This window comes from Balaenoptera acutorostrata, assembly GCF_949987535.1.
Source record: "Balaenoptera acutorostrata chromosome 3 unlocalized genomic scaffold, mBalAcu1.1 SUPER_3_unloc_1, whole genome shotgun sequence".
NCBI classification, from domain to species: Eukaryota; Metazoa; Chordata; class Mammalia; order Artiodactyla; family Balaenopteridae; genus Balaenoptera; species Balaenoptera acutorostrata.
In genome coordinates this window covers 1,111,749-1,134,584 of record NW_026645489.1, presented here as the reverse complement: position 1 = coordinate 1,134,584, position 22,836 = coordinate 1,111,749, and the positions used below count along the sequence as shown (strand labels likewise).

The following is a 22,836-nucleotide window of genomic DNA, read 5'->3' as shown; positions in this document are numbered from 1 at the left end:
ATGTCCCAGCTCCAAACGCAGCTTTACACTTGACAGTGATAACGACACTGGGACCATGGGCCTCACCTCAGTCTTGACTTCACCTCAAGGACCCACCGACACGTCCCTTGTCTGCACACCTTTCGCCCGTGGGCTCCTTTTCACTTGGTCTCTAAACCCCCGGAGCTCACCATTCCGAATAGCCTCAGATGCCGGCCCCGAGCCTTTGCGTCAGCGTCAGGGTTAAGACATCCTCCTCTGAGGTCTTCCCGGTGGGTGAGCCTCACATCTTGCAGAGCCTTGGATTTGGGGCCAGCGTCACTTGTCTGTAAACTTCGAGGCATCTGCATCCACAAGTCTGGTGTCCAAGCATGCTTGTGACCACTGCTGGATGGTGGCTGAGCTTGGGAGAGAGTGAGGAAGCCGAGACCAGAAACCCCGAGGGAGGAAGGGCTCGTGTTCCAGAGGGAGACTTGCCTAGTGGGGACCGTCACCGGGGCGCCACGAGGAGCCTACGGGTCCTCATCCTTAAATGGGGTGACAGGAGTTCACAGAGTTCACGGAGTGAGCTTTGACTGTGGACTTTAAGTATTTTGCCTCATAATCCTCGAGTCACCCTGAGTCTTCTCCCCATTCTCAGGTGAAGAAGCTCCTCAACACCCCTGGCAGGCCTGCTGTGAGGGTCTGTGGGCAGCTGTTGCCTTTCGCACTCTCCTCCTGAAATCCCTCACCTTAAACCCACGTAAACATCCTCCATTTCTGGAACCTTCCATCAGATGAACCAAATACCTCGCCACCCTCTGTGACCAAACTAAAAACATTTGTTCTTCCCATTTCCCCACATTCTGACAGATCCACCCAAACTCTGGTTAGTCCAGGTGTGGGTGGCCCTGAGAGGCCCGAGTGCCCCGGCTTCCCAGCATCCCCCCGGGGCTTCCAGGACTGTGCCCTTCTCAGCGATGGGGTCCGTCGTCCCCCTGGACCTGCTGTCCCCGCTCTCCCAGGTCGCTTGCACAGCCCCCTGGATTCCTCCCCTGATCCAGCCCCCTGGATTCCCAGGCCGTCCCCCAACCCCATCTGTGTTGCCCACCTTTCCTGCATGCTTCCCCCACCTTCCCACTCTCTCCTGTCCTGCCTCTTGCCTTAGCTGAGGTCCAGCCCTCCTCCCACCCTGCAGGCCTCTCCCGAGAACGGGAGTCTCGCACTTTCCACGCTTGAGGGTCAGGATGGGCAGTGTGTGGCGGCCCCCATGTAACACCCCTAGCACCTCTGCAGTCCCTGCCGTCTGGCTGTCCCACTCTCAGCTCGTGACCGTCACCCTGTCACTCATTTCATACCCCGAGGCCTTGTCGCAGCCTCGCTGTTGTCCTCTTGTTCCAGGCCCGGCCATTAACCTGGGTAGCACCGGGGACCATCTCCAGCTACCTGCTCTTCTATTCCCCTCCCCTCTACTCTGTGACCCTTCCCCTTGTCCCCATAAGGGCTCCACCTTTGAAACCTTAGCTCACTTCCTGCTCTCAGGCCACCATGTCCCAGATGCCCCTCCTGTCTTCCTCTGGAACCTCTGACCTCTGGCCTCCTTGCTCCCCTCTCAAGGACAGCCCAACGTCCCTAGGTGTTGGCCTCCTCAATTTGCTCACCTTCCCACCAATTTTCTGGCCAAACTCAACCCATAAACAATGGACATGTCCATCTCCTGGGTCTGGACCCAGCTTTGGGGGACAACTGAAGACAGCTGTACAGCCACGGTCCCCATGGTCCCCACGGTGCCCGGGCTCCCGGCCTCAGAGCCCAGGCCAGCTGAGTCAGCCCTCACCCAGCTCCCGGCCACTTTCCACCCTCGTCTCCTCTCATGGGGGCCACCCTCCAGCTCGCTCCTCACTCCCGGACCTCACGGGCAAAACAGGCTGCCACCGTTTCCCTCGTCCTCTCTTCTGGATACTCCTTGTGGGCGAAGGCACCACACTCTCCTCTGGGGTCGCCATCCGTTCCCAGCCTCTCGCCTGGGGACGCTGCACTGGCGTCGTGTTTCTTGGAAGGCTTAGGAAACCCTCCCTGTAGTGGTTTAGATGCTGGAAGACAGTCCAGTTCTGTCATGTAAGTGTAAGTGAATTTACCAAAACAAAACCCAGAAAAGAGTCAATGTCCCTCCTATCCCAGGGCAAAATACGACATCCTGTGATTTATGCAAAAGCTATTGGCATCTTCCATCATTTCTGCTCCAAGAATTTTTTTGGCCGCGCCACACAGCATGCAGGATCTTTGTTCCCCGACCAGGGATCGAACCTGAGTGCCCTGCAGTGAAAGTATGAAGTCTTAACCACTGGACTGCCAGGATAGTCCCTGCTCCAAGATTCTTAACTGTTCCTGGTGCCCCACTTGAATGAGGCCGGACTGTGGAATGAAATGAGCTGGGAGTCACCCCTGGCAAGCTGTGGACCCCTGGTTTCTCAGAGCCTCAGTTTTCACATCTGTAAAACGGAGACGGACAATCATACTCTTCAGGCTGCTGTGGGTGGGTGAATGAGATCAGGCGCACAAACGCGTGCAGCCCGCAGCTGTGCAGTCACCTGACAGCGGGGCAGGCGGCCCCCAGGTTCCAGCCCTTTAACCATGAGCTGGAAGGACAGTCCCTGACCTCGCGGAATTTACCGTTTAGTGGGGAGGACAGATACTAAGCAAATAAACTCCCGAATATGTCATCACTAACAGGGCTAAGTGTTGTTACGAAGTGATGATTTGAATATTAGCCACAGGGCGGTGTCTCTCCATCCGTAATGAAGAGGTCGTGGAGGGGAGGGGAGGGGAGGCTGGGCAGGAGAGAGCCGGAGGCCTCCGTCACAGCAGCTGACCTGCCGATGCACGGAGAACAGAACCTGAGAATGGAATCAGTGGCTGGCTCCACAGCTTTGTGAAGAAACTGGTGGGGAAGGTGCGTCTGTCATTCTCAGCAGCTTCTCTCTCCTCAGCTGCTGCCCCATTTTATTCACAGCTCCAGGCCTGAGGGAGCAGAGAGCCCCTTCCCTCGCGGCTGGGGTGCTGTGACCCCAGCGTGGTCTCAGGGGGCCTCTTACAACGGGAATGGCCTGAGCGGCACCTGGGGCCCAGAGAACGTAACAGCCGGGGCACAGGCCACGGCTCCAGACCCCAGGCGGCCTCTCTCACTCTACAGGTGCTGCTCAGGGTGGAACGAGACAAACGGGTCGCTTGTTGTGGTGGCTGATTTTCTGTGTCAACTTGACTGGGGCGTGGGGTGCCCAGACATTTGGCTAAACGTTATCCTGGTGTCTAGGAGAGCGTTTCTGAGTTCGATTAGCGTTTGTACCTGCAGTCCGAGTAAAGCAGGTGAGCCTCCCAGTGTGGTGGGCATCATTCAGTCCACTGAGGGCCTGAATAGAACAAAAAAGCGGAGGGAGAATTTACTCTCTGCCCGTCTGAGCTCAGACACCGGTCTCCTCTGGCACTAGGACTGACCCTGACTTACATCATCAGCTCCCCTGGTTCTTGGACCTTCGGGCTGGGACTGGAACTACCCCACTGTCTTTCCTGGGTCTCCAGCTTGCAGACCTTAGATCATGGGACTTCTCAGCCTCCACAGTCATGTGAATCAATTCCTTGTTTTATAGATTTATATATAGAGACAGAGAGAGAGAGAGAGAGAGATGGGTGTATATATCCGCTATTGGTTCTGTTTCTCTGGATAACCCAATACAGCTGTAGAACTTTTCAATTTGGCTCATTTAACTACAGGTCAGCTGCATCCAGGAGCCTTAAGGCCTGAGGCAGAGGCAAGAGAGGGAAGCCAGGAGTCGGGGACGTGAGTGGGAGAAACAGAGTAGCACAAGCCACAGGCTCCACACAGGAGGATAGATGGCTGAGGAGAAACCCAGCCATCTCCAGGGGGATGGGAGTCTCCAGGTGGGGCAGTTGAGGCAAAGTTAAGCAGGGGCTGGAGAACACCAGGAACAACCAAGGAATCCCTGGGAGAAGACCAGAACAAAGATTTGGATGGGAGGCCAGTGGAAAAGGCCAGAGGTGTCCAGACTTTTTCCACAGGAAAAGGCACCAAGACTGGGAGAGCAGGGGACGAGCGCCGTGTGCGGTAGGGAGCGCCCCGTCACTAGAAGCGCTCAGAAGCAGCAGCTAGAGAACCGCAGAAGTGCTCCCGGCTACACAAACGTCTACAAGTCGTATGAGCTTCAGATGAGACTTACCCAGTGGCTCAGTGCGCGAATCACCGAGGGCCTGGTTTTCTCTCCTCTCCACCTTCCAGGGCGCTGGCTTCTCCTAAGCCGGGCTCCACAGGGCTCACAGGATTTACGCCCGCAGCTGAGAGAGAAGAAAGGCCAAGGCGCCTCAAGTCGCCCGGCAGGGAAGGGGAGGTGTTGCCACCAAGAGCATGGAGGCATGGAAGCCCGGTGGCCGAGACCAGCACTGGTCCCCTGTGGGGATCACCCGCCAGGGAGGGGCCCCATCCCGAGAGGTGAGGCTGGGTGACTTCTCAGATCCCTTCCAACCTAGGGATCCTGTGACTAAGTATGGAACGCAAGCTGTCTAATGCCCAGTGGTTCGGGGCACAAGTGAGGTAGAGTGTGGCTTTGGCCCGGTGCCGAATGCCGGATGCCCCTCAGGCCACAGCTTGTGTCTGGCGGCCGCTTCCAGGCGAGCTGACTGGGGGCAGCCTCACTGGTGCTGGGAGCGCTGCTGGGTTGGCTTCCTGCGCTCCCCGCCTTCCCCAGAGCACACTCACCCTCCGTGGGAGCTTAACTAGGTCGCTGCCGAGGTCCGGTTATCACTGGGATTGCTCTTTCGATTTCCTTCCAGTCCACGGGGGTCCTCTGGGGGAGCTGGGAGAACTGCTGTCTTCCCAGCATCGATGGTTATATAATCCTGGCCTACACAGAGCACTTCATTCACTTGAGCTTAACTCACCACAGGTGATGACCTCAAGCGTGAATCATTTCCAAGCAAGAGCTGCGGGGAGGCCAAAGATGGGCCTCTACACTGGCTTCTTGGTTTGTTCTCACATTTACTTTTGAAATAATGGCTATGGAATGGCTATGGATGAGGTGGACCTCATCTCCTCCTTGGCCTGTGGGCTCCCAGCCCTCTCCCCTGCACACAGCAGGACCTGAACCCATTGCGATAGGTCATGACCCACGCCCATTTCTTTGTTCTCTGTTCATCTAGGCCCCAGAGGGAATCATGGGCCCCTCCCTCCTCAGAGGTGCCGTAAAGTGGGGGTGGGGAGGGGAGTGAAGGAGCTCTGCCAGCGGGACCTGGGATCAGGCCTAATCAGATAGAACAGCAGGAGAGACAGAAACCATCCCCGCTGCTGGAGCAGGGCCCCAGGGCAGGCAGAGCCGCCGAGTGGGCCCATTTTCTTACAGCCTGCCGAGGGAGGCTGTGTACATTTAAAAGTGACTAAAAACAATCTGAAAAACCACTATTCTGAATTGGTTTATTTAAATTTTACAGAAACCTGATTAGAGTTAAGTATGTAAGTCCAGTAACAATTCTACAAAAATGCACATACAATGCCAGAATTCCTTAAAAGTAACTAATATCATATTCTTGTTTTGCATAAAACATGCATTAATATCAACTGCCACATGTTGGCCAAAATCAGTCTCTACAAGAAGAGACGGTCCAATACAGTCAATAAGAAAACTAGTTATTAACAATAGGTAAAAAAAAGAGGTTTTCTGGTTAATGTAAAAGGAACAGTACCTTTCCTAAAACAAGCCCTTCACCACTGGGTGATTTGTGTTGTGCTGCACAGTAATGCATCACCTCCAAGACTGGGTCCTGGCCTGTCATAAGGAAGGAAGGAACTTTCTGATAGTTAAATCAAATGTCTGAGAAGATATAAACTTTCAGGCCACAACGGTCGGTACACAACTAGTACCACCTTGCAGAGGGGGTTCAAAAATCCTCAGACTTGGGACAGAGTTCCCAAGCTGGGGATGTAAACCATCTTGAAGATGCCGCGAGCTCTCACCCTAGCCTTTCCATCCTTTCTACAAGGCCAGCTCAGAGCACGCAAGCATCTCCTGTGGCCACAAGACCTTCCAGCTCCACGCGTCACTCTTCATGAGGATCTGTGATTAGGAGGTTTGATGCAGAAAAACGAGTTGTACTATTTCTTTAAGTCCTTGGCTTTCTGTAGGCCTAGTTCAACTTATCCAGGGATCAGTGGGCACCTGTGACTGCTGGACACACAAAAAATATTAATATACACTTGTGGCCCCAAAGCCTCAAATGCGTATAGTCTCACACCTCAAAGTGTGTCGTCTACTGTCAGGAAAGACCACGCTCCTCCAGAGGGAGAGAGCAACTGAGGGCTCTTTGTTTATCAAAAGGTGTTTTCCACATAGACTGAGGGGCTTTAAAGAGATTTTAAACCAACTGAAAGGACATCCCCTCAAATATGGGGTTTTATACAACATCCCATGAGGTTCTTCAAAAGATCTCACAGTCATTAGGGACTCAGCTGTGGACAGTAACGTTTATATACATAAAGCTCATCATGTGCACAGCCTAGGGCCTTGCTTGGGATCTCTTCCACATAGTCCCCCAACACAGAGCACTCACTGCCCTGCTCGCTACAAGTAAGCTAAGCCAGTATCTTTTTTCTTCAGCACAGATTTAAGGGGAAAAATAATAATTTATTGGGGGTTCTAATACCATTTTCTTAACAGAACAATATCAAACTAGGTCTGTTTATAATCTAGGCTTATGAATATCCCTGATAATATAAAGAAACCCAGAGGACTTTGTAAACCACCAAGATTTCACAGGGTAGTACCCGGTCTATTTTCTAGGCAGCAGAGAGGGACCAGTATAATGGCAGATTTTCTCCAGGAAGCCCTGTGAGCACTACAGTACTGAAATTTTAATATTCTAGTGCCAGTAGACTTGTGAATGAAATTTTCACTTTAAATTTATTAGTAAAATTTGTAACAAAGGTAGGCTTCCTCAATCCTGCCATCAGCCAATCTCCTTGCCTGTGATAAACATCTAGGACAGGAAACCATCAGCCCTGACTACTCTGGAGGTTTGGCCTGAAGGAAGCAAGCTCTGAGATCCCTTCTAAGCTGTGACCAAACCTCAGAAAACAGGGATGTGGGAGAAGGGGCAGAACAGGCTTGAGGAAGCTTTGACCCAAGGAACCACGATCGTAGGGGTGGGGGATCTATGGAGGTTGGAGCTGACAGGAAGAGACCTTCACAGAGCTGGTCCTGGAAGACGGCGGCTCTGTGACAGGGCAGACACACTTGGGAGTTAAAGAGCAAATCATAAGGGGAAAAAAAACCAAACTAGTTTACTTTCTCAAAACCAAATCAAACTTCTTGAAAACTCATGAGCAAATAACCCTGGCTGGACTGGCGTGGTGGGGCTCAAGTCTGTGGAATGAGCTGCATTTAGCTGAGTCAGAAAGAAGAATGCTGGTTGTGAAATCAGCAGGCGGAGGTCTCTCCAAGGAGAGGACAGAAAGGGGACCAAAGGTGAAATATGCCTCTTTTATTCCTGGAACAGTAAGTGGCATCTTCACTGGCTGGATGAGGAGGCGCCACACTCCAGTCTAGCTGCAATAATACTGCATCCCATCCACTCTTCTTCTCTTTTTTGACTGAAATTCTTCAAAGAACTGCTGGATGTCCTCTCTCTTAACCACCTGTTGAGGGAGAGCAAAGATTAGGACAGGGAACATCACAGAACAGCACTAACTGGCTGTAACATTCACAGTCAAGTCCAACAATACTGCTGATAAGGACTGTTTTAACGTGTAATTAATTATCCTATCTCCATTGCACAGACAAGCTCGTCCTGGCTCAGAGACCGGCCAGAGTCACGCGGCAGGCAGACAGCGCACTGGTACGGAGCGTGGGTTCCACCACCGCCCTCGGTTTCCTCATTAAAATGAGATGAAAGCAGCACCCGTCTAACAGGGCCGTTTGAAGAGCAGATGAGATGTAAGGCCTGTAAAACACTGCCCAGCACAGAGTAAGTTCTCAATGAATATCAGCCGAAGAGAAAAGTGGCGGAGCCAGGACGAAAACTGAGGGGACTAATGGTCGCCTGAGGCCACTGCCCTCCCTCAGGACACAGCTGTCTTGGGAATGTCCTTCAGTTCCGCAGAAGCACCCACAGCAAACAAAATCTGCTTTTTTTGAGATGTGTGCTCTCTCCTTTACTGAAAAAAAAGGAACCCCCAAACTCTTCCCTCTTCAAGAGTCCAAAATTACAGATGTTTGCTATATAAATAGAAAAATAATTGGCAAAAACTATGGAAGCAGTACTCCCAGTAAATGGAATATCCATGTTATGCAATAAAAATGAGAAATTTATCTTGTATTTTATCGGAAAAAGGACTAGAACATCACATAAAAGTGTTTCTATTAGCAAAATAAAATATCAAAAATAAGAAAATAAGGGGAAATATGGATAAAAAAGTAAACCAGGCCTACCCGGAAGGAGTCCCTGCTCACCCCAAGAGTGAGTCCGTGCCGCAACTGACAGGTTTGTTAACATGGTTTTTAATTACAAAGGTAACACATTCTTATTCTTATTAAGGAATAAAGGTGGGGCAGGGAGAGGGAGGGAAAGAGAAAAAGAAAAAGAAAGCACTGGAGTACAGTGAGCAAGAGGGAGAGAGAGAGAAAGAGAAGAAAGAGGACAAATACTTGTGTGTAAAGCGAAAACCTCCCTCTCCACTCCCCAGGGGTAAGAGCGCGACATCCCCAAATGGCACAGGCAACCTGAATAACCCACTGGGGTGAGACATGATCTGACAACTCCTCGAAATGAAAGAACTCCACACCAGACTGGCAGCTGACACACCAGTCTCACAGGCACCAAGAGTCAGCTGGGGGTCAACCTGTGAGGAATGAGAACCCCTCACAGACTCAAGATCGAGATGCTCACGCACTCGGAGGCAACCACAGCTCAGAGCTCTAAGGCGCTGGGCTTGGGAACGCACACTTACAAATGCTAATAAATAGGATACTGGGGAGTTCCAATGTGAAGGATCTGTCCCTAGCTCGGATCACAAACATTAAACGCTGAAAGGCAATACAAGGACATTTCTCTGGCAAGGATATAGTAGGAGGAGACCTAAAAGCCCACAAATTACACAAATTAGAGCGTGTAATCTTTAGTTTCTAGGCATCCTCAAATGGTCACAGCCAACATGCAGAGTAGAAATGTTAAAGAATAAATACCTGGGTCCAATAATGAATCATTTTATTGGTTTGTCCTAGAAAATGTGTAGTGTCTTAAGTGTTATTATTATTTTTTAGTCAGACACAAACATTAAATAAAGGGCAGTCCATCATTTGACAACACCCAGACCTTATTAGCATTCTCTTCTATAGCCAAATACAACCAAAGCAGACGAGCTTTATGACAACTTAAGGTGTTTGTAAAGATCTAGTTAGTAATGTCAAAAACAAACAATAAAAAATATTTTTCTGTCCTTCTAAATCATCACATCAGATTATCTCAGACTCATGAAGAATGGCTCTAGCTGTCACAAAGATCCATACACTGAAGACAGATGTGAAGACTCCGGATAAAACTGTTTCAAATGTGAATGGAAAAAGACAATATACCTACTTTTTTTCTTTTATGTGAATTTAAGTGTGTGTCTAATAAAATCAATAAAGAGCACAGCAACCACAAACTACACAAAAGCAGAGGCAAGAGCATGTGCTTTGACACAACTGAAAGACCCTGAACGTCCACTAACAGTGCCGAGGTTAAAACAGTTACACCCGGGGCTTCCCTGGTGGCGCAGTGGTTGAGAGTCTGCCTGCCAATGCAGGGGACACGGGTTCGATCCCTGGTCCAGGAGGATCCCACATGCCGTGGAGCAACTAGACCCGTGAGCACAACTACTGAGCCTGCGCTCTGGAGCCCATGAGCCACAACTACTGAGCCCATGTGCCACAGCTACTGAAGCCCATGTGCCTAGAACCCATGCTCTGCAACAGGATAAGCCACCACAATGAGAGGCCCGCATGCAGCAACGAGAACCCAATGCAGCCAAAAATAAATAAATAAATTTATTAAAAAAAAAACCCCAAAACAGTTACATCCATGGACCCTCTTAGTTCCAGTGAGAGAGAAGCCTGAGGCTGCATTAAGCAGAGGACAGCCTTTGCAACAGAAATGAGAATAACTGTCTGTTAAGAGCTGCTGGGAAGCAGGAAGACGTCCGTCCCTAGTGACAGTGAGGAACATTCTCTAAAAAATGAGAAAACCATTTAGGAAGTCTCTTTAACTTTGGACTCCACAATTCATTTTGCAGAAAGGCAGCATTGCCAGATATCCAGGCAGCTACAAGTTCTTCCCACATTTATGAGAAAGCACTCGGTTGGCAGAGACTTCTTCCAAGAAAGCAAGTTTCCGGGCATGTCCCGAGTGTCCGTCAGACCCATGTCTGACTTCATTTGTCTGTCTGGCTATAGCAGAGCAAAACATTTTTTGTCCAGAAGGACAACTGTAGGCCATGAAAAGAAAAGTTTTGCTTTATATCTGCCTTTGGAAGATAGAAAAGTATTTTAGAAGAAAAAGTCCATCATAAATGTATGAGTAGTAAAGGGCTAGGAAGTATTTGTAAATTCAACTGGAAAACTATTTTATAAATTAATTAATTAATTAATTAATTTTTTGGCCTCACCCCGTGACATGTGGGATCTTAGTTCCCTGATCAGGGATCAAACCCACGCCCCCTGCAGTGGAAGTGCGTTGTCTTAACCACTGGACCAGCAGGGAAGTCCCTGGAAAGCTATTTTAAAAGATTACATGGGAATTCCCTGGCGGTCCAGTGGTTAGGACTCCTTGCTTCCACTGCAGGGGGCATGGGCTCATACCTGGTCGGGGAACTAAGATCCCACGTGCCACGTGGCCAAAAAAATAAAAAAATAAAAAAATTTACACATTATAGAATTAGTGTCACCCTTAAAAGCATATAGACCGTCCTAACCAGCAAGAGAAATGTTTTAGCCCCCCAATATAAAGTTCTTTTATTTTAAACTAGAACTCAAAAATCACAGAAAAGGGGTCTGGCTTTCATTTTTTTCTGCCTGGTCATTTTTCCTTCCTTCTCCAAAAATCCCTGCTTGAAGGTCGGGACTAGGAGAATCAGTATGGCTGATCCAACGGCCCTCTCCTAAGTTACAACTGTTCTCTCCAGATCACGGATGACTGCTCCGTCCCTCATCCGGAGGGTTGGGAAGGACTCCTGCTGTGGCTAGTCCATTGCTGTTTCACTACTATTGATTTCCCTTTCCTCTGCCTGCATTAAGCTCTCAGTCATCTTTTTCATCAAAGAAAATGAACTATGGAAATCAGTATGGAGGTTCCTCAAAAACCTAAAAATAGAACTACCATATGATCCAGCAATCCCACTTCTGGGTATGTATACAAGAAACTGAAAACACTAATTCGAAAAGATACATGCACCCTAATGTTCCCAGCAGCATCATGTACAGTAGCCAAGATATGTAAGCAACCTAAGTGTCCATCAACAGAAGAATGGTTAAAGAAGATGTGGCACGCACGCGTGCGCACACACACACACACACACACAGACACAATGGAATATTAGCCATAAAAAAGAATGAAATTCTGCCATTTGCAACAACATGGATGGACCTAGAGGGTATTATTATGTTTAGTGAAATAAGTCAGATAGAGAAAGACAAATATTACATGTTATCATTTATATGTGGAGTCTAAAAAATAAAACAAACAAATGAATATAACAAAACAGAAACAGACTCAGATATAAAGCTCAAACTAGTGGTTACCAGTGGAGAGAGGGAGGGGGAGGGGCAAGTGAAGGGTAGGGGATTAAGTGGCATAAACTACTATGTATAAAATAAATAAGCTACAGGGATATATTGTACAGCACAAGGAATGTAGCCAATATTTTGTAATAACTTTAAATGGAGTATAATCTATAAACATGTTGAATCACTATGTTATACACCTGAAACTAAAATAGTACTGTGTATCAACTATACTTCACTAAAAAAAAAAAGATACTTTATTCAAAACATAGAAGGCATGATTAAAACTCTAACTCAACTTACTGTGCCTTCATCAGCAAATCTCTTGAGATAGTCTTTAAGTTCAGTCTTCAAGTCATTGTATTCTAAATCAAAACAACAGAAAAGGACATAAACTTTAGATAAGCCATTTGCATTTAGAAACAAAATATTTCTTACCATTGACATTTGAGTATGTTAGTCTAAACCACATTTTTCTTTAAGTGAAATCTGCATAGAAACGTGTTCTCAATTTCTCTCAAATTCCTCCATTTTGACATCTGGGACCCTTTTTCATTTAAAAACCCTCAAAAAACAGAGATATCCTCATTCCCAAAAAGATTAGCTAAGAATTTTTTTAAAAGTTTTCCATTTCTCTGGAATTCTAGTGCTTGAAATATCTTGTACTTGTCAAACATTAAGTTTTATTTTTTTTTTTAAATTAATTTATTTTATTTATTTATTTTTGGCTGCGTTGGGTCTTCGTTGCTGTGCGCGGGCTTTCTCTAGTTGTGGTGAGCGGGGGCTACTCTTTTGTTGCGGTGCGTGGGTTTCTCATTGCGGTGGCTTCTCTTGTTGCAGAGCACGGGCTCTAGGCACCACGGGCTTCAGTAGTTGTGGCACGTGGGCTCAGTAGTTGTGGCTCGCGGGCTCTAGAGCGCAGGCTCAGTAGTTGTGACACACGGGCTTAGTTGCTCTGCGGCATGTGGGATCTTCCCGGCCCAGGGCTCGAACCTGTGTCCCCTGCATTGGCAGGCAGATTCTTAACCACTACGCCACCAGAGAAGCCCCAAACATTAAGTTTTAAAACTCGTGCACTCACTCAACAATTTATATTACGTACAAGGCACCTTGAGGGCTACAAAAATGTTTTAGATGCAGCCTCTATCCTCGGAAAGCTTTCAGTCCAATAAAGGCAAAAGGAAATTAATCAAACAGTTACAAATATAAGACAGGAATAATCAATGTCAAAAAAGGGGCACAAAAATGGTTGCATCCGAGTAGAAATGGCTAGGATAGAAATCACTAAAATAAGTTGGGCATACTGGGGGAAAAAATGTAAAAGCCTGTAATTAAGGGTTTGGGAATGTTTCCCTTCTAGTGGTTTCCTGTGAACCACTGAAGCATCCTCAAGAACTGTCAAAAAGATGGCATGGTTTGCTCAAAAAGATGACACGTAATGTTCAATGAAAATTATTTCAGTGGATGGAAAAAGAAATTGATTTCCTTTTATTGTTTACTCATACATCTACCCTTAAGCAAAAGAGCATGTTACGGTTTCTCAAGCATGTAATTATTCTAGCATGTAACCCTAATTCAATGAAAATAGCAGCTAAATACCCAGCAACATTACAATCAAGCAAGTGTAGGTGAGGCCTACTATAAAATTCCAAACTTAAACCATCTTTGTGTTAAATTAAAATAGGTATTAGTTGTCCTCCTTATACATAACTGTTTTTAATAGTGAAGGAAACTTCATGAACTTCATGAACTTTCACAAACAATATTTACCACAAATAAGTTCCACTTGCTGGACTCTGTTCATGCTGTTAAGGGTGTCCATTAGAGGGTCTCTCCTGTCAGTTGCCTGGTCAACCTTGCCTTTGTTTTCATAAGCCAGAACTGTGTCACATTCATCTGTCAGGAACAGGATATCTAGATCGCCATACATTTTCTTTAAAAAATAAAACCAGTTTCCCCATTAGAACTGTATATCATTCTCAGAAAGTCAACCTCATGAGAATCACTAAAAATTTAATTAATACCCAGAAAAACCTGAGCCTTTTAGCAGAGTTGCTTGAACGTTTTATTCTTTTTGCCCAAATCTCTTTTAGAAACCTCCCAACTTCCCAGTAGATATTGTACGATCTAAGAGATCTTTATTTAAAAACCACTGACTTACTGTAACTTTCAAGTAATATGTGTTTCCAAGCAATTTTATGATATAAAAAAGATAAGCTATTTTCCACTGAAATGAAGCTAAGTAAATAAAAAGTATTGCATAATTCTTAATTTCTTCCATAAGCATTAGGACTGCAAATACTATTTCATAAATTTGCTTAATATAAAAAAATTTTCAGTTCTCTATACTCTAATATCAGTTTTATAAATATACTTTTCAGGGGCTCTTATTTTAGGCATCAGTCCACAAAACATACTAATATTGAACTTGATCAGGTACTTACCATACAGTCTTTGCAGGTACATAACTTGCTACGCCAGTTCAGGGGCCAATAGGTGGCGGTGTCTTTCTTTATAAACTGCTTAGCTTTAAGCTCCTGAAGTCTGCAGCCGGACTGTGATTCTGTGTTGAGATGCTGATTCTTAAATGCTGTCTGAAATTAAATTAAGTTTTGAAGTGTGTTTTTTAAACTATCATAGTTTTCATACTTTAGATTTTGTCAAAGAATTTATTTAGGCAAAGGGTACAATTGAAACCCAAAGCTATATAGCTTACAGAATTAATTTTGCTTAAGTTTTATTTCTTTTATACCTCAGATTTCATGTTACCTGGAGATCAGCTTCAGAACTAGAGCTGGTACATGGTTCGTTCATCTGCTCTGCTTTAAATTCCTTCTCAGCAGCCCTTCCACGTTCTGGAACATCCTCTTTGAGGGCACCATCATGATGAGCTCCATTTTCAGGTTGGATAACTTCCTGGTCACCTACCGCATCAACATTCAGCACCAACCCATCATCTTCAGCAGTTACTTTGGTTACTGTGGGTTCATTGAAAACACACACACACATATCCACAGACCAGTTAGCCAATGAAATCACTTAGTCTGATTAAAACATACTTCAGAATCTGGAAAAGGAGAAAGTCAACCTTAATCTCTGGAATAATAAGAAAGGAAATAACACTTTTTTAGGTTATGCCTGCCTAATCCAAAGAGTCAAACAACTGAAAAGATCATTTAAAAATACCAATCACTACTTAAGCACTTTCTATGTAAAAGAGAAAAAAAATACTATACATGTTAAAGACAGAGGGACACCTCAAGAAGCAAGAGGCAATAGGAAGAGATTTAACTGCAAATACAGGTAGAAGGGCAGTTTTAGAAAAAACAACAGCTTTTCTTTATGAGAGAAGGAAATCAGAAAGGGTGCGTGTAGAGACAGAAATACTGTGAAGGACAGAAGAGAAATGATAAGGGAACTCAGTTTGCATGATGGCATTTCAGTTTAGTAGGAAATGAGGCCATCTGCTGACAGGGAAGGAAATGAAGGAGGGGCAGAGGGGAACGGTTAAGAAAACCTGATGAGGGCTTCCCTGGTGGCGCAGTGGTTGAGAATCTGCCTGCCAATGCAGGGGACACGGGTTCGAGCCCTGGTCTGGGAAGATCCCACATGCCGCGGAGCAACTGGGCCCGTGAGCCACAATTACTGAGCCTGCGCGTCTGGAGCCTGTGCTCCACAACAAGAGAGGCCGCGATAGTGAGAGGCCTGCGCACTGCGATGAAGAGTAGCCCCCGCTTGCCACAACTGGAGAAAGCCCTCGCACAGAAACGAAGACCCAACACAGCTATAAATTAAAAATAAAAATAAATAAATTAATTAAAAAAAAAAAAAAAAAAAAAAAGAAAACCTGATGAATGCGAAATAAATTCAGGTCCAGCAGAAAGTGAGATTTAATTGGAAAGGGTATGAACAGAAAGAAAGCACACCAAGTTTAAGAACTTTGAGACAAATCAAAAATGTCTGATGATGCTTGTGGTTTGTATGGTGAAGTGTTCCCTAAAGGTGAGAAGGGCAAGAAATTATGAGGCCAGAGCAGCAGGTAACTGCCACTTTAAAAATAAACACATATAGCATTACAAATAAAATAAAATATTTAATGCCTCAAGAACATTCACTGCTGATTAGTGGTTTGGGGTCAATTTCTTAGAGTATAATAAAAGCACTATATGACAAACTATACCACCAACCTCTCCCCAACCAATAGCATGTCTTACATTTAAGAACAATGTTTATCTCTTTATCTTTCAAAATCCCATTCAAAACTGCTTCCTCCACTTTCTCTAATTCTGGTCTCACCCATACTCTGCATCATGCCATTTAAGTACAAATTTGTTCTTGGTAGTCTCCCAATCTATCTATAAGCACCTTGTGGAGAAGGAACAGATCTTATACTTTTTTCAGCAGAGTCCAGTTAAAACTAGTTGATAAAAATTATGTACTGAACATACAAATTGTTCTGAACATACAGCACAAGTTGGTGGAATACCAACTCCACAGAGACATTTACCTGCCAAATGTGCAGCATAAGCCCACAAGAAAGAACAGCGTTTCATGCAAGCCTGGCACACCATCTCTTGGAAATCTCCACTCTCAGGGGGAATGGCACCAAGATGCTGTGAACACAGAAAACCGAACATTTTCCTTGTGATCACTAAGTTGTCCAAAAAGCCCATTATTTTATAAAATATTGCAGGACTTCCCTGGTGGTGCAGTGGTTAAGAATCCGCCTGCCAATGCAGGGGCACGGGTTCGGTCCCTGATCCGGGAAGATCCCACATACCATGGAGCAACTAAGCCAGTGCACCATAACCACTGAGCCTGCACCCTAGAGCCCACGCGCCACAACTACTAAGCCCACGCGTTGCAACTGCTGAAGCCCAAGTGCCTAAAGCCCGTGCTCCGCAACAAGAGAAGCCACCGCAATGAGAAGCCCGCGCACCACAACAAAGAGTAGCCCCCACTCGCCGCAACTAGAGAAAGCCCGCGTGCAGCAACGAAGACCCAACGCAGCCAGGGGGAAAAATATATTGCACTAGTATGCTGATCATATCTTTACTATATTTTTAGAAGAGTAATTATAACGTAAAATATAGTAAATTCCAAAAGACAAGATCTTTTCTCTTTTTGTAAAGACAATGTCTTTAAAAGGTAAAAGCTCTCCTTACCCTTCCATGGAACCAGTCTTCACAGACTACACATTGGATCATCTCATCTGGAATCTAACACAGGAAAGCCATTTGTTTGTTAATGATTACAGCGAATTCTGGGATACCAAAGTAAATCTGGCACACGTTAGAATTAGACATTAAATAATTCTCTACCAATTCTGTAAAACTGCTATCCACATGCCAGAAGTCAAGGGGACAGGGAGAAACAGCAATTTAAGGGGCCAAAGAAGTTCAATCTCCATGAACTGGTGTTACAGAAGGAATACATTAAGTTAAGCACTTTGTGAGCAATTATCAAAGCTTTCATAGCAGTTACTTAATATCTGACTCCCATAAAACTTTATAAATAAGTAATGTATTCTCACTTCAGACATAAACCCAGGCCCAGGGAGGTAATGTGAATTGCAGCAAGTTGCAGAAGTGAATGCACAGAATTTTCACTTTTGTCAAAATAAAGGGAAACTAGAAATTAAAACTCACATTCACTCACTTATATGTGCACAGAAAAAGGTTTAAAAATACATATACCAAAAAGTGTTAACAGTGGTTGTTTCTGGGAGGTAAGAAGGTATACGAGTGAGGAAGAAGAAAAATTCTTTTTAAATTTTGTGTGTACTTCTAACTGAAATTTTTAAGAGGATCCAGTTTGTACACCCTATTTCTTTCCTTGCAGGGATGCAAGAAATTGAAGGTCATTTTCTGGAAAGTGTTCAGGGGAATGGAGCAAACAGGCAGGCAAAGAGGGGGAGGAAGGAAAAAAGTTCTGGCCTTGAGAAAGTCCTGTCCAATATTTCATTCTCATGATACAAGAATGAGAAGAATAGTTGGGATCTGTTCTGGTTGTAGCTCCAGCCCAGATTCATAAGAAGGGATAGATCTAGAATCCTTTCACAATCCCCAAATCCCTGCTGAACAGCTAAAGGGTCAAATATGACAAAAGGCTGAAGAGTGAAGGCTAGAGATGACACAGTCCCGGTGCTAACCTCTAAATCTCTTACCTCATCTTCAGGATCAGGATAAGGTCTCTTGCAAATGCAGTACAATCCAAAAAAGTTGTCATTGTACTTATTGCCACAATTTATCTTTGCTTTGTCCTGAAAGATATTAATTTCAATATATAATATGGTCTAACTTTAACTATAATTTCATGCATCATGAAATTTATGCGTTCAATAAATTTGTGCATTAAATATCTCCCCCCCACCAGAAGCTGGTCTTTAACTTTCAAAGTACAAAGGAAAAAAATTCGTTCCTATTAAAGGGATACTTTTTCCAGGATACAGGGAAAAAATAAAATTTATTTTCTATGCCTTCTTTGTAGCAATTGGGGGAAAATGAATCATAAATATTAATTATCAACCTATGTAAGCTGACATTGGCCTAGAATTTCAAAAGACTTCTTAATGCCCAAATGTGATAGCCAAAGCCCCCAGGTTACTAGGAGGTAAAAAGCAGGCAAGGAAATTGTCTAAAAATAATCTTTGAGGAGGGAAAAAGCATGACAGTTTTAGCAATGACTGAACAATGTAAAGTCCCTTATTTTCTCTTTCATTTCTGTTATTTCATTGAAAGCGTATAAGCATAGTTTTTATTATCCAAAAAGCACTGAAAAACTTCTGAGTGCACATAACCCACTCATTATTACCAAGTTTTATTTATTCAGTTTTTAAAGTCAACCCTTTTGCTTTAAAAACCTTAAAGCATAAGCACAATCAACATAATTAAACCTGAATCACTTTAGAACATTCCCCCCCAAACCCTTCATATTAATTACAATCTATACTGTAGGCTCTGAAAAGGTTACTTAGTTTTCCAAAAAGTAATAAATGGGATACAGTCTAATATTGATTTGTCCATTTACAAAGAATAAGCATAAGAACTGCCTTTTTGGAAAATACTTGGTTTTTATCCACTCGGACAAATATCGATCACAGCTACTTTTCATGCATTTATAGTTACCGTGCTTACTTACAGGAAATAATTTGCATTCCAAATTTTTAAACTTGTTGTTTCCACAATCACAACGAAAATTTCTGAAACAAAGGAGGAAGAGCCGATTTTAATTTTTCTTTTAAATCTAATGACTTACTCTTTAAATTCATGTCATAGCCTCTTTCAACTGGCTTCTAGGATCTAAAAAGTGACCTTGGTTGTTGTTCATGTAGCCATCCAGAATTTCTCCAAGCACATAACAATAAAAGATTTAATAATTCTAGAGATTAACATGCATAAAGACAAATATCTATATTACACAAACACTAATAAAATAATGGCAGAGCAGCAGGAGTAGTTTGAGTTTGCACCATAATTTTATTTTATTTATTTATTTATTTATTTATTTTTGGCTGTGCTGGGTCTTCGGTTCGTGCGAGGGCTTTCTCTAGTTGCGGCAAGTGGGGGCCACTCTTCATCGCGGTGCGGGGACCGCTCTTCATCGCGGTGCGCGGGCCTTTCACTATCGCGGCCCCTCCCGTTGCGGGGCACAGGCTCCAGACGCGCAGGCTCAGCAGCTGTGGCTCACGGGCCCAGCTGCTCCATGGCATGTGGGATCTTCCCAGACCAGGGCTCGAACCCGTGTCTCCTGCATTAGCAGGCAGATTCTCAACCACTGCGCCACCAGGGAAGCCCCATAATTTTATTTTAAAAGGCCCTCTGGGGACTTCCCTGGTGGCGCAGTGGTTAAGAATCCGGCTGCCGGGCTTCCCAGGTGGCGCAGTGGTTGAGAATCTGCCTGCCAATGCAGGGGACACGGGTTCAAGCCCTGGTCTGCGAAGATCCCACATGCCGCGGAGCAACTAAGTCCGTGCGCCACAACTACTGAGCCCACGTGCCACAACTACTGAAGCCTACGCTCCTAGAGCCTGTGCTCTGCAGCAAAAGCCACTGCAATAAGAAGCCCATGCACCACAACAAAGAGTAGCCCCTGCTCTCCACAACTAGAGAAAGCCTGCATGCAGCAACAAAGACCCAACACAGCCAAAAATAAATAAATAAAATAAATAAATTTATTAAAAAAAAAAAGGCCCTCTGGAAAAACTGCTCTCTCCAATTATATTATATAAAAACACATCACATTTTACCAGTGCACAACTACTTTGAATGCCAAAAAAAAAAAGATTAAGAAAAAAAAGTGCAGCTGGGGGCTTCCCTGGTGGCGCAGTGGTTGGGAATCTGCCTGCCAGTGCAGGGGACACGGGTTCGAGCCCTGGTCCGGGAAGATCCCACATGCCGCGGAGCAAATGGGCCCATGAGCCACAATTACTGAGCCTGCGCGTCTGGAGCCTGTGCTCCGCAACAGGAGAGGCTGCAGTAGTGAGAGGCCCGCGTACCGCGATGAAGAGTGGCCCCCGCTTGCCGCAACTGGAGAAAGCCCTTGCACAGAAACGAAGATCCAACACAGCCATAAATAAATAAATAAAATTAAAAAAAAAAAAAAGTGCAGCTGGAAAAGAATCTAAATATTTGAAAAGCATTCAGCATCAATTTCTGACCGTTTTACCTTTTTGTGTATAGCTCAAAAAGTTTATGACTTCCATGACATTCATAACTGCAAGCTAGGCAAATTCCTGCTGGTTCTTCTCCCTCTGGGGTGCAGGTACTACAGGCATATAGTGCTTGTCTCTTTACTGAGCCCTAAAAGACAGCCCCAAAATGGAAAAAGAGAGAGAAAAAAATGGAAAAAACATGGCAGAGTCACCTAATGCCCATACTATGATCTAAGAAATAACTGAAATCAGATTACCTGTGGTCAAGATTTTCCTGTAAAAAACACTGAGGCTAATAAAAAAGCTTATTCAACAGAATACCAAAACACTGTTGCATGTTTCATACACTAGTGCTTGTTTTCATATAATTTTTTCTTAAAGTGTTAGAAAGAAGTTTAATATTTTCAGTCAGCTGTGAATAAGCTGGTCTGCTTAATCATTTCAACACATAAAAATGTAGGAGAATGTGTGTAAGTTTATGTAAGTAATAATCATACTTAATTTTGGAAAATGCTTGTGGTTCCACCAAAGAGAAAACCAATGCATTAAATGAATCCCTTTGATTTTTAGATGTATGCTGAAGTATTTAGAGGTGTGGTGTCATGGTCTGCAATTTATTTTCAAGTGGTTGAGGAAAAAAGAAAAAAGAAAGTCTGTTACAATGAAGGGGTAAAAGAAAAAACAAATGCTGTAAAATGTTAAAAAGTGAATATATGTGAAAGTACACAGGTGTTCATACTATTATTTTTTCAACTTATCTGTAGACTTAAAATGTTTCAAAGTAAAAAGCTAAAAGAAAAACAAGCAAATTCTGATGATGGATAGTACCCTCTTCTGGGAAGGGGGGAGACAAAAGGAAGATACAAGGAAGCTTCTGGTATGCCGGTAATGTTCTATTTCTTGATCTGGGCAGTACGTACCTGCATGTGTTTTTGTTTATGCTTTCCCAACACTTATACGTGGTTTGTGCACTTTTCCACATATTTCACTACAATAAAAAAAATGTTAAGGAAGTCTGTTTCAAAAACCTAACTACATTTCAAAGGTAACTTACATACAGACTTTTTAAAAAAAGGAAAGCAGAGAAAAAGTTGTTTCAGTGGTGATCAAAGGTTTTTAAATACCAGCCAACATTAAACACAGCTGACACAAGGTGTATTAAAAAAATGTAACCACTTTGCAGTGTAAACTCAACCGGACAATGATGACAACTGGTATTATGATCTCAGTCCATACCACAGAATGACCCCAAGTCTCCCTCCCCATCCTTCAGTGTTCCACTCCACCCCCTTGGAAGGTAACCTTCTTCCTCCTACCAATTCTCACCTCTTATTAGTTTTCTTCTACCCACCTTTCTCCATTTTTGTACCTAGAAATATAGGATGAGTCACCAAACACGACACCACACCCCCTCAAACCCTTGTTCACAACATCTTCCAAATGCTTTCTCTCCTCCCCTCCCCTCCTCTGCCAGTGCCACCAGCTGTTCGGGTCCCGGTCTATCCCCCTGGGGGGCAGACTGCAGACAGATGCGGTACTTGCTTCTTCTCTCCAAAAAACCAGCTAGCACTTGTCAAACTAAATTGCAGAGGAACCAGCTGTCCAGGAGCCCAGCCCACACGGGGAGATTTTCAAATCCCGAGCTCTCTCCTTTAACTCTGTTTTGACTCTCCCATTCGATTCCTAATAAATGCTCTGAGGATGGGAAAAGTAGGGACAAAGATGTCTGGATATGAGAGGTCACGGGGACGGTTTCGTGAAAAGCAGCTGAGGCACCGAGAAGAGACAGGAAAGGAAGGAAAGAGCAACCGCTCCAGGGCCAAAGCCTGGAGAATCCTGGGGGGCCGGACGGAGGAAGACCGAGAAAGAAGGAGAGCCCTGCTGGACACAGGCTGAGGAAGGGGGCTCAGGAGACTAAGGGTAATAGGACAACTGGGCCTGCGATGGGGAAACGTACGACGAACAGCGGCCCCGTACCACCACGGGGGTGCCGGCCGCGGTAGGCGGGAAGAGGGTAAGTCCAGCGGGAGAGAGAAGGTGCAGGGGAGCCTGGGGAAGGCGAGGCCCGGGCCGCGCGCCCACCTGCGAGTAGGAGCACTTCTCCGAGTCGCTGCCGCCCAAGACGGCGCACGCCTCATTCTCCAGCTCCTCGTCCTCCTCAAGTACGTCGACCAACGATACCACGGGCTCCAGCTCCGCCTGCCGCCCCGCTGGCTCCTCGGCTCCGGCCATGCTCAACTGTCACCCGGACCGCCTCTCGGCCCCGGCGGAGGCGGGAAAAACGGTCGCGAGGGGCGGGGCCGGAGGAAGCGGGGCCGCAGTGCCAGGCACCAATCCCAGAGACGGGGAGCGAAGGAAGTGGGAGGAGCGATTTCCGACAAACGGAAGTTACTCCTCTCCCTTCTC

General features: G+C 45.3%; 1 protein-coding gene across 2 annotated transcripts; it reads right to left on the bottom strand.

Annotated features, from left to right (window-relative positions):
* Positions 1-5,423: 5,423 nt before the first annotated feature.
* UBR7 (ubiquitin protein ligase E3 component n-recognin 7) lies at positions 5,424-22,724 on the bottom strand. 2 transcript variants are annotated; one of them, XM_057539186.1, is made up of 11 exons: positions 22,513-22,724; positions 20,445-20,578; positions 18,918-18,978; positions 17,944-18,039; positions 16,943-16,996; positions 16,285-16,390; positions 14,547-14,755; positions 14,222-14,371; positions 13,548-13,710; positions 12,081-12,142; positions 5,424-7,657 (listed from the first exon to the last, which is right to left on the bottom strand). In XM_057539186.1, exons 1-11 carry the CDS (start codon positions 22,660-22,662, stop codon positions 7,565-7,567), a joined length of 1,278 nt encoding a protein of 425 aa, XP_057395169.1. In that variant the 5' UTR covers positions 22,663-22,724; the 3' UTR covers positions 5,424-7,564. The 2 variants fall into 2 exon arrangements, with proteins under 2 accessions (XP_057395169.1, XP_057395170.1); XM_057539187.1 differs by lacking the exon at positions 20,445-20,578 and having other exon boundaries at positions 22,513-22,719.
* Between the last annotated feature and the right edge of the window lie 112 nt (positions 22,725-22,836).

Excerpts from the sequence above, each read along its gene's own strand:
- UBR7 (XM_057539186.1), bottom strand. The coding sequence starts at position 22,662 with ATGGCCGGAGCCGAGGAGCCAGCGGGGCGGCAGGCGGAGCTGGAGCCC. Across the intron at positions 18,979-20,444 it reads TTTGAGCTATACACAAAAAG|AAATTTTCGTTGTGATTGTG; the intron begins GTAAAACGGTCA and ends CCTTTGTTTCAG. Across the intron at positions 14,372-14,546 it reads GTTCTGAAGCTGATCTCCAG|ACAGCATTTAAGAATCAGCA; the intron begins GTAACATGAAAT and ends ATTTAATTTCAG.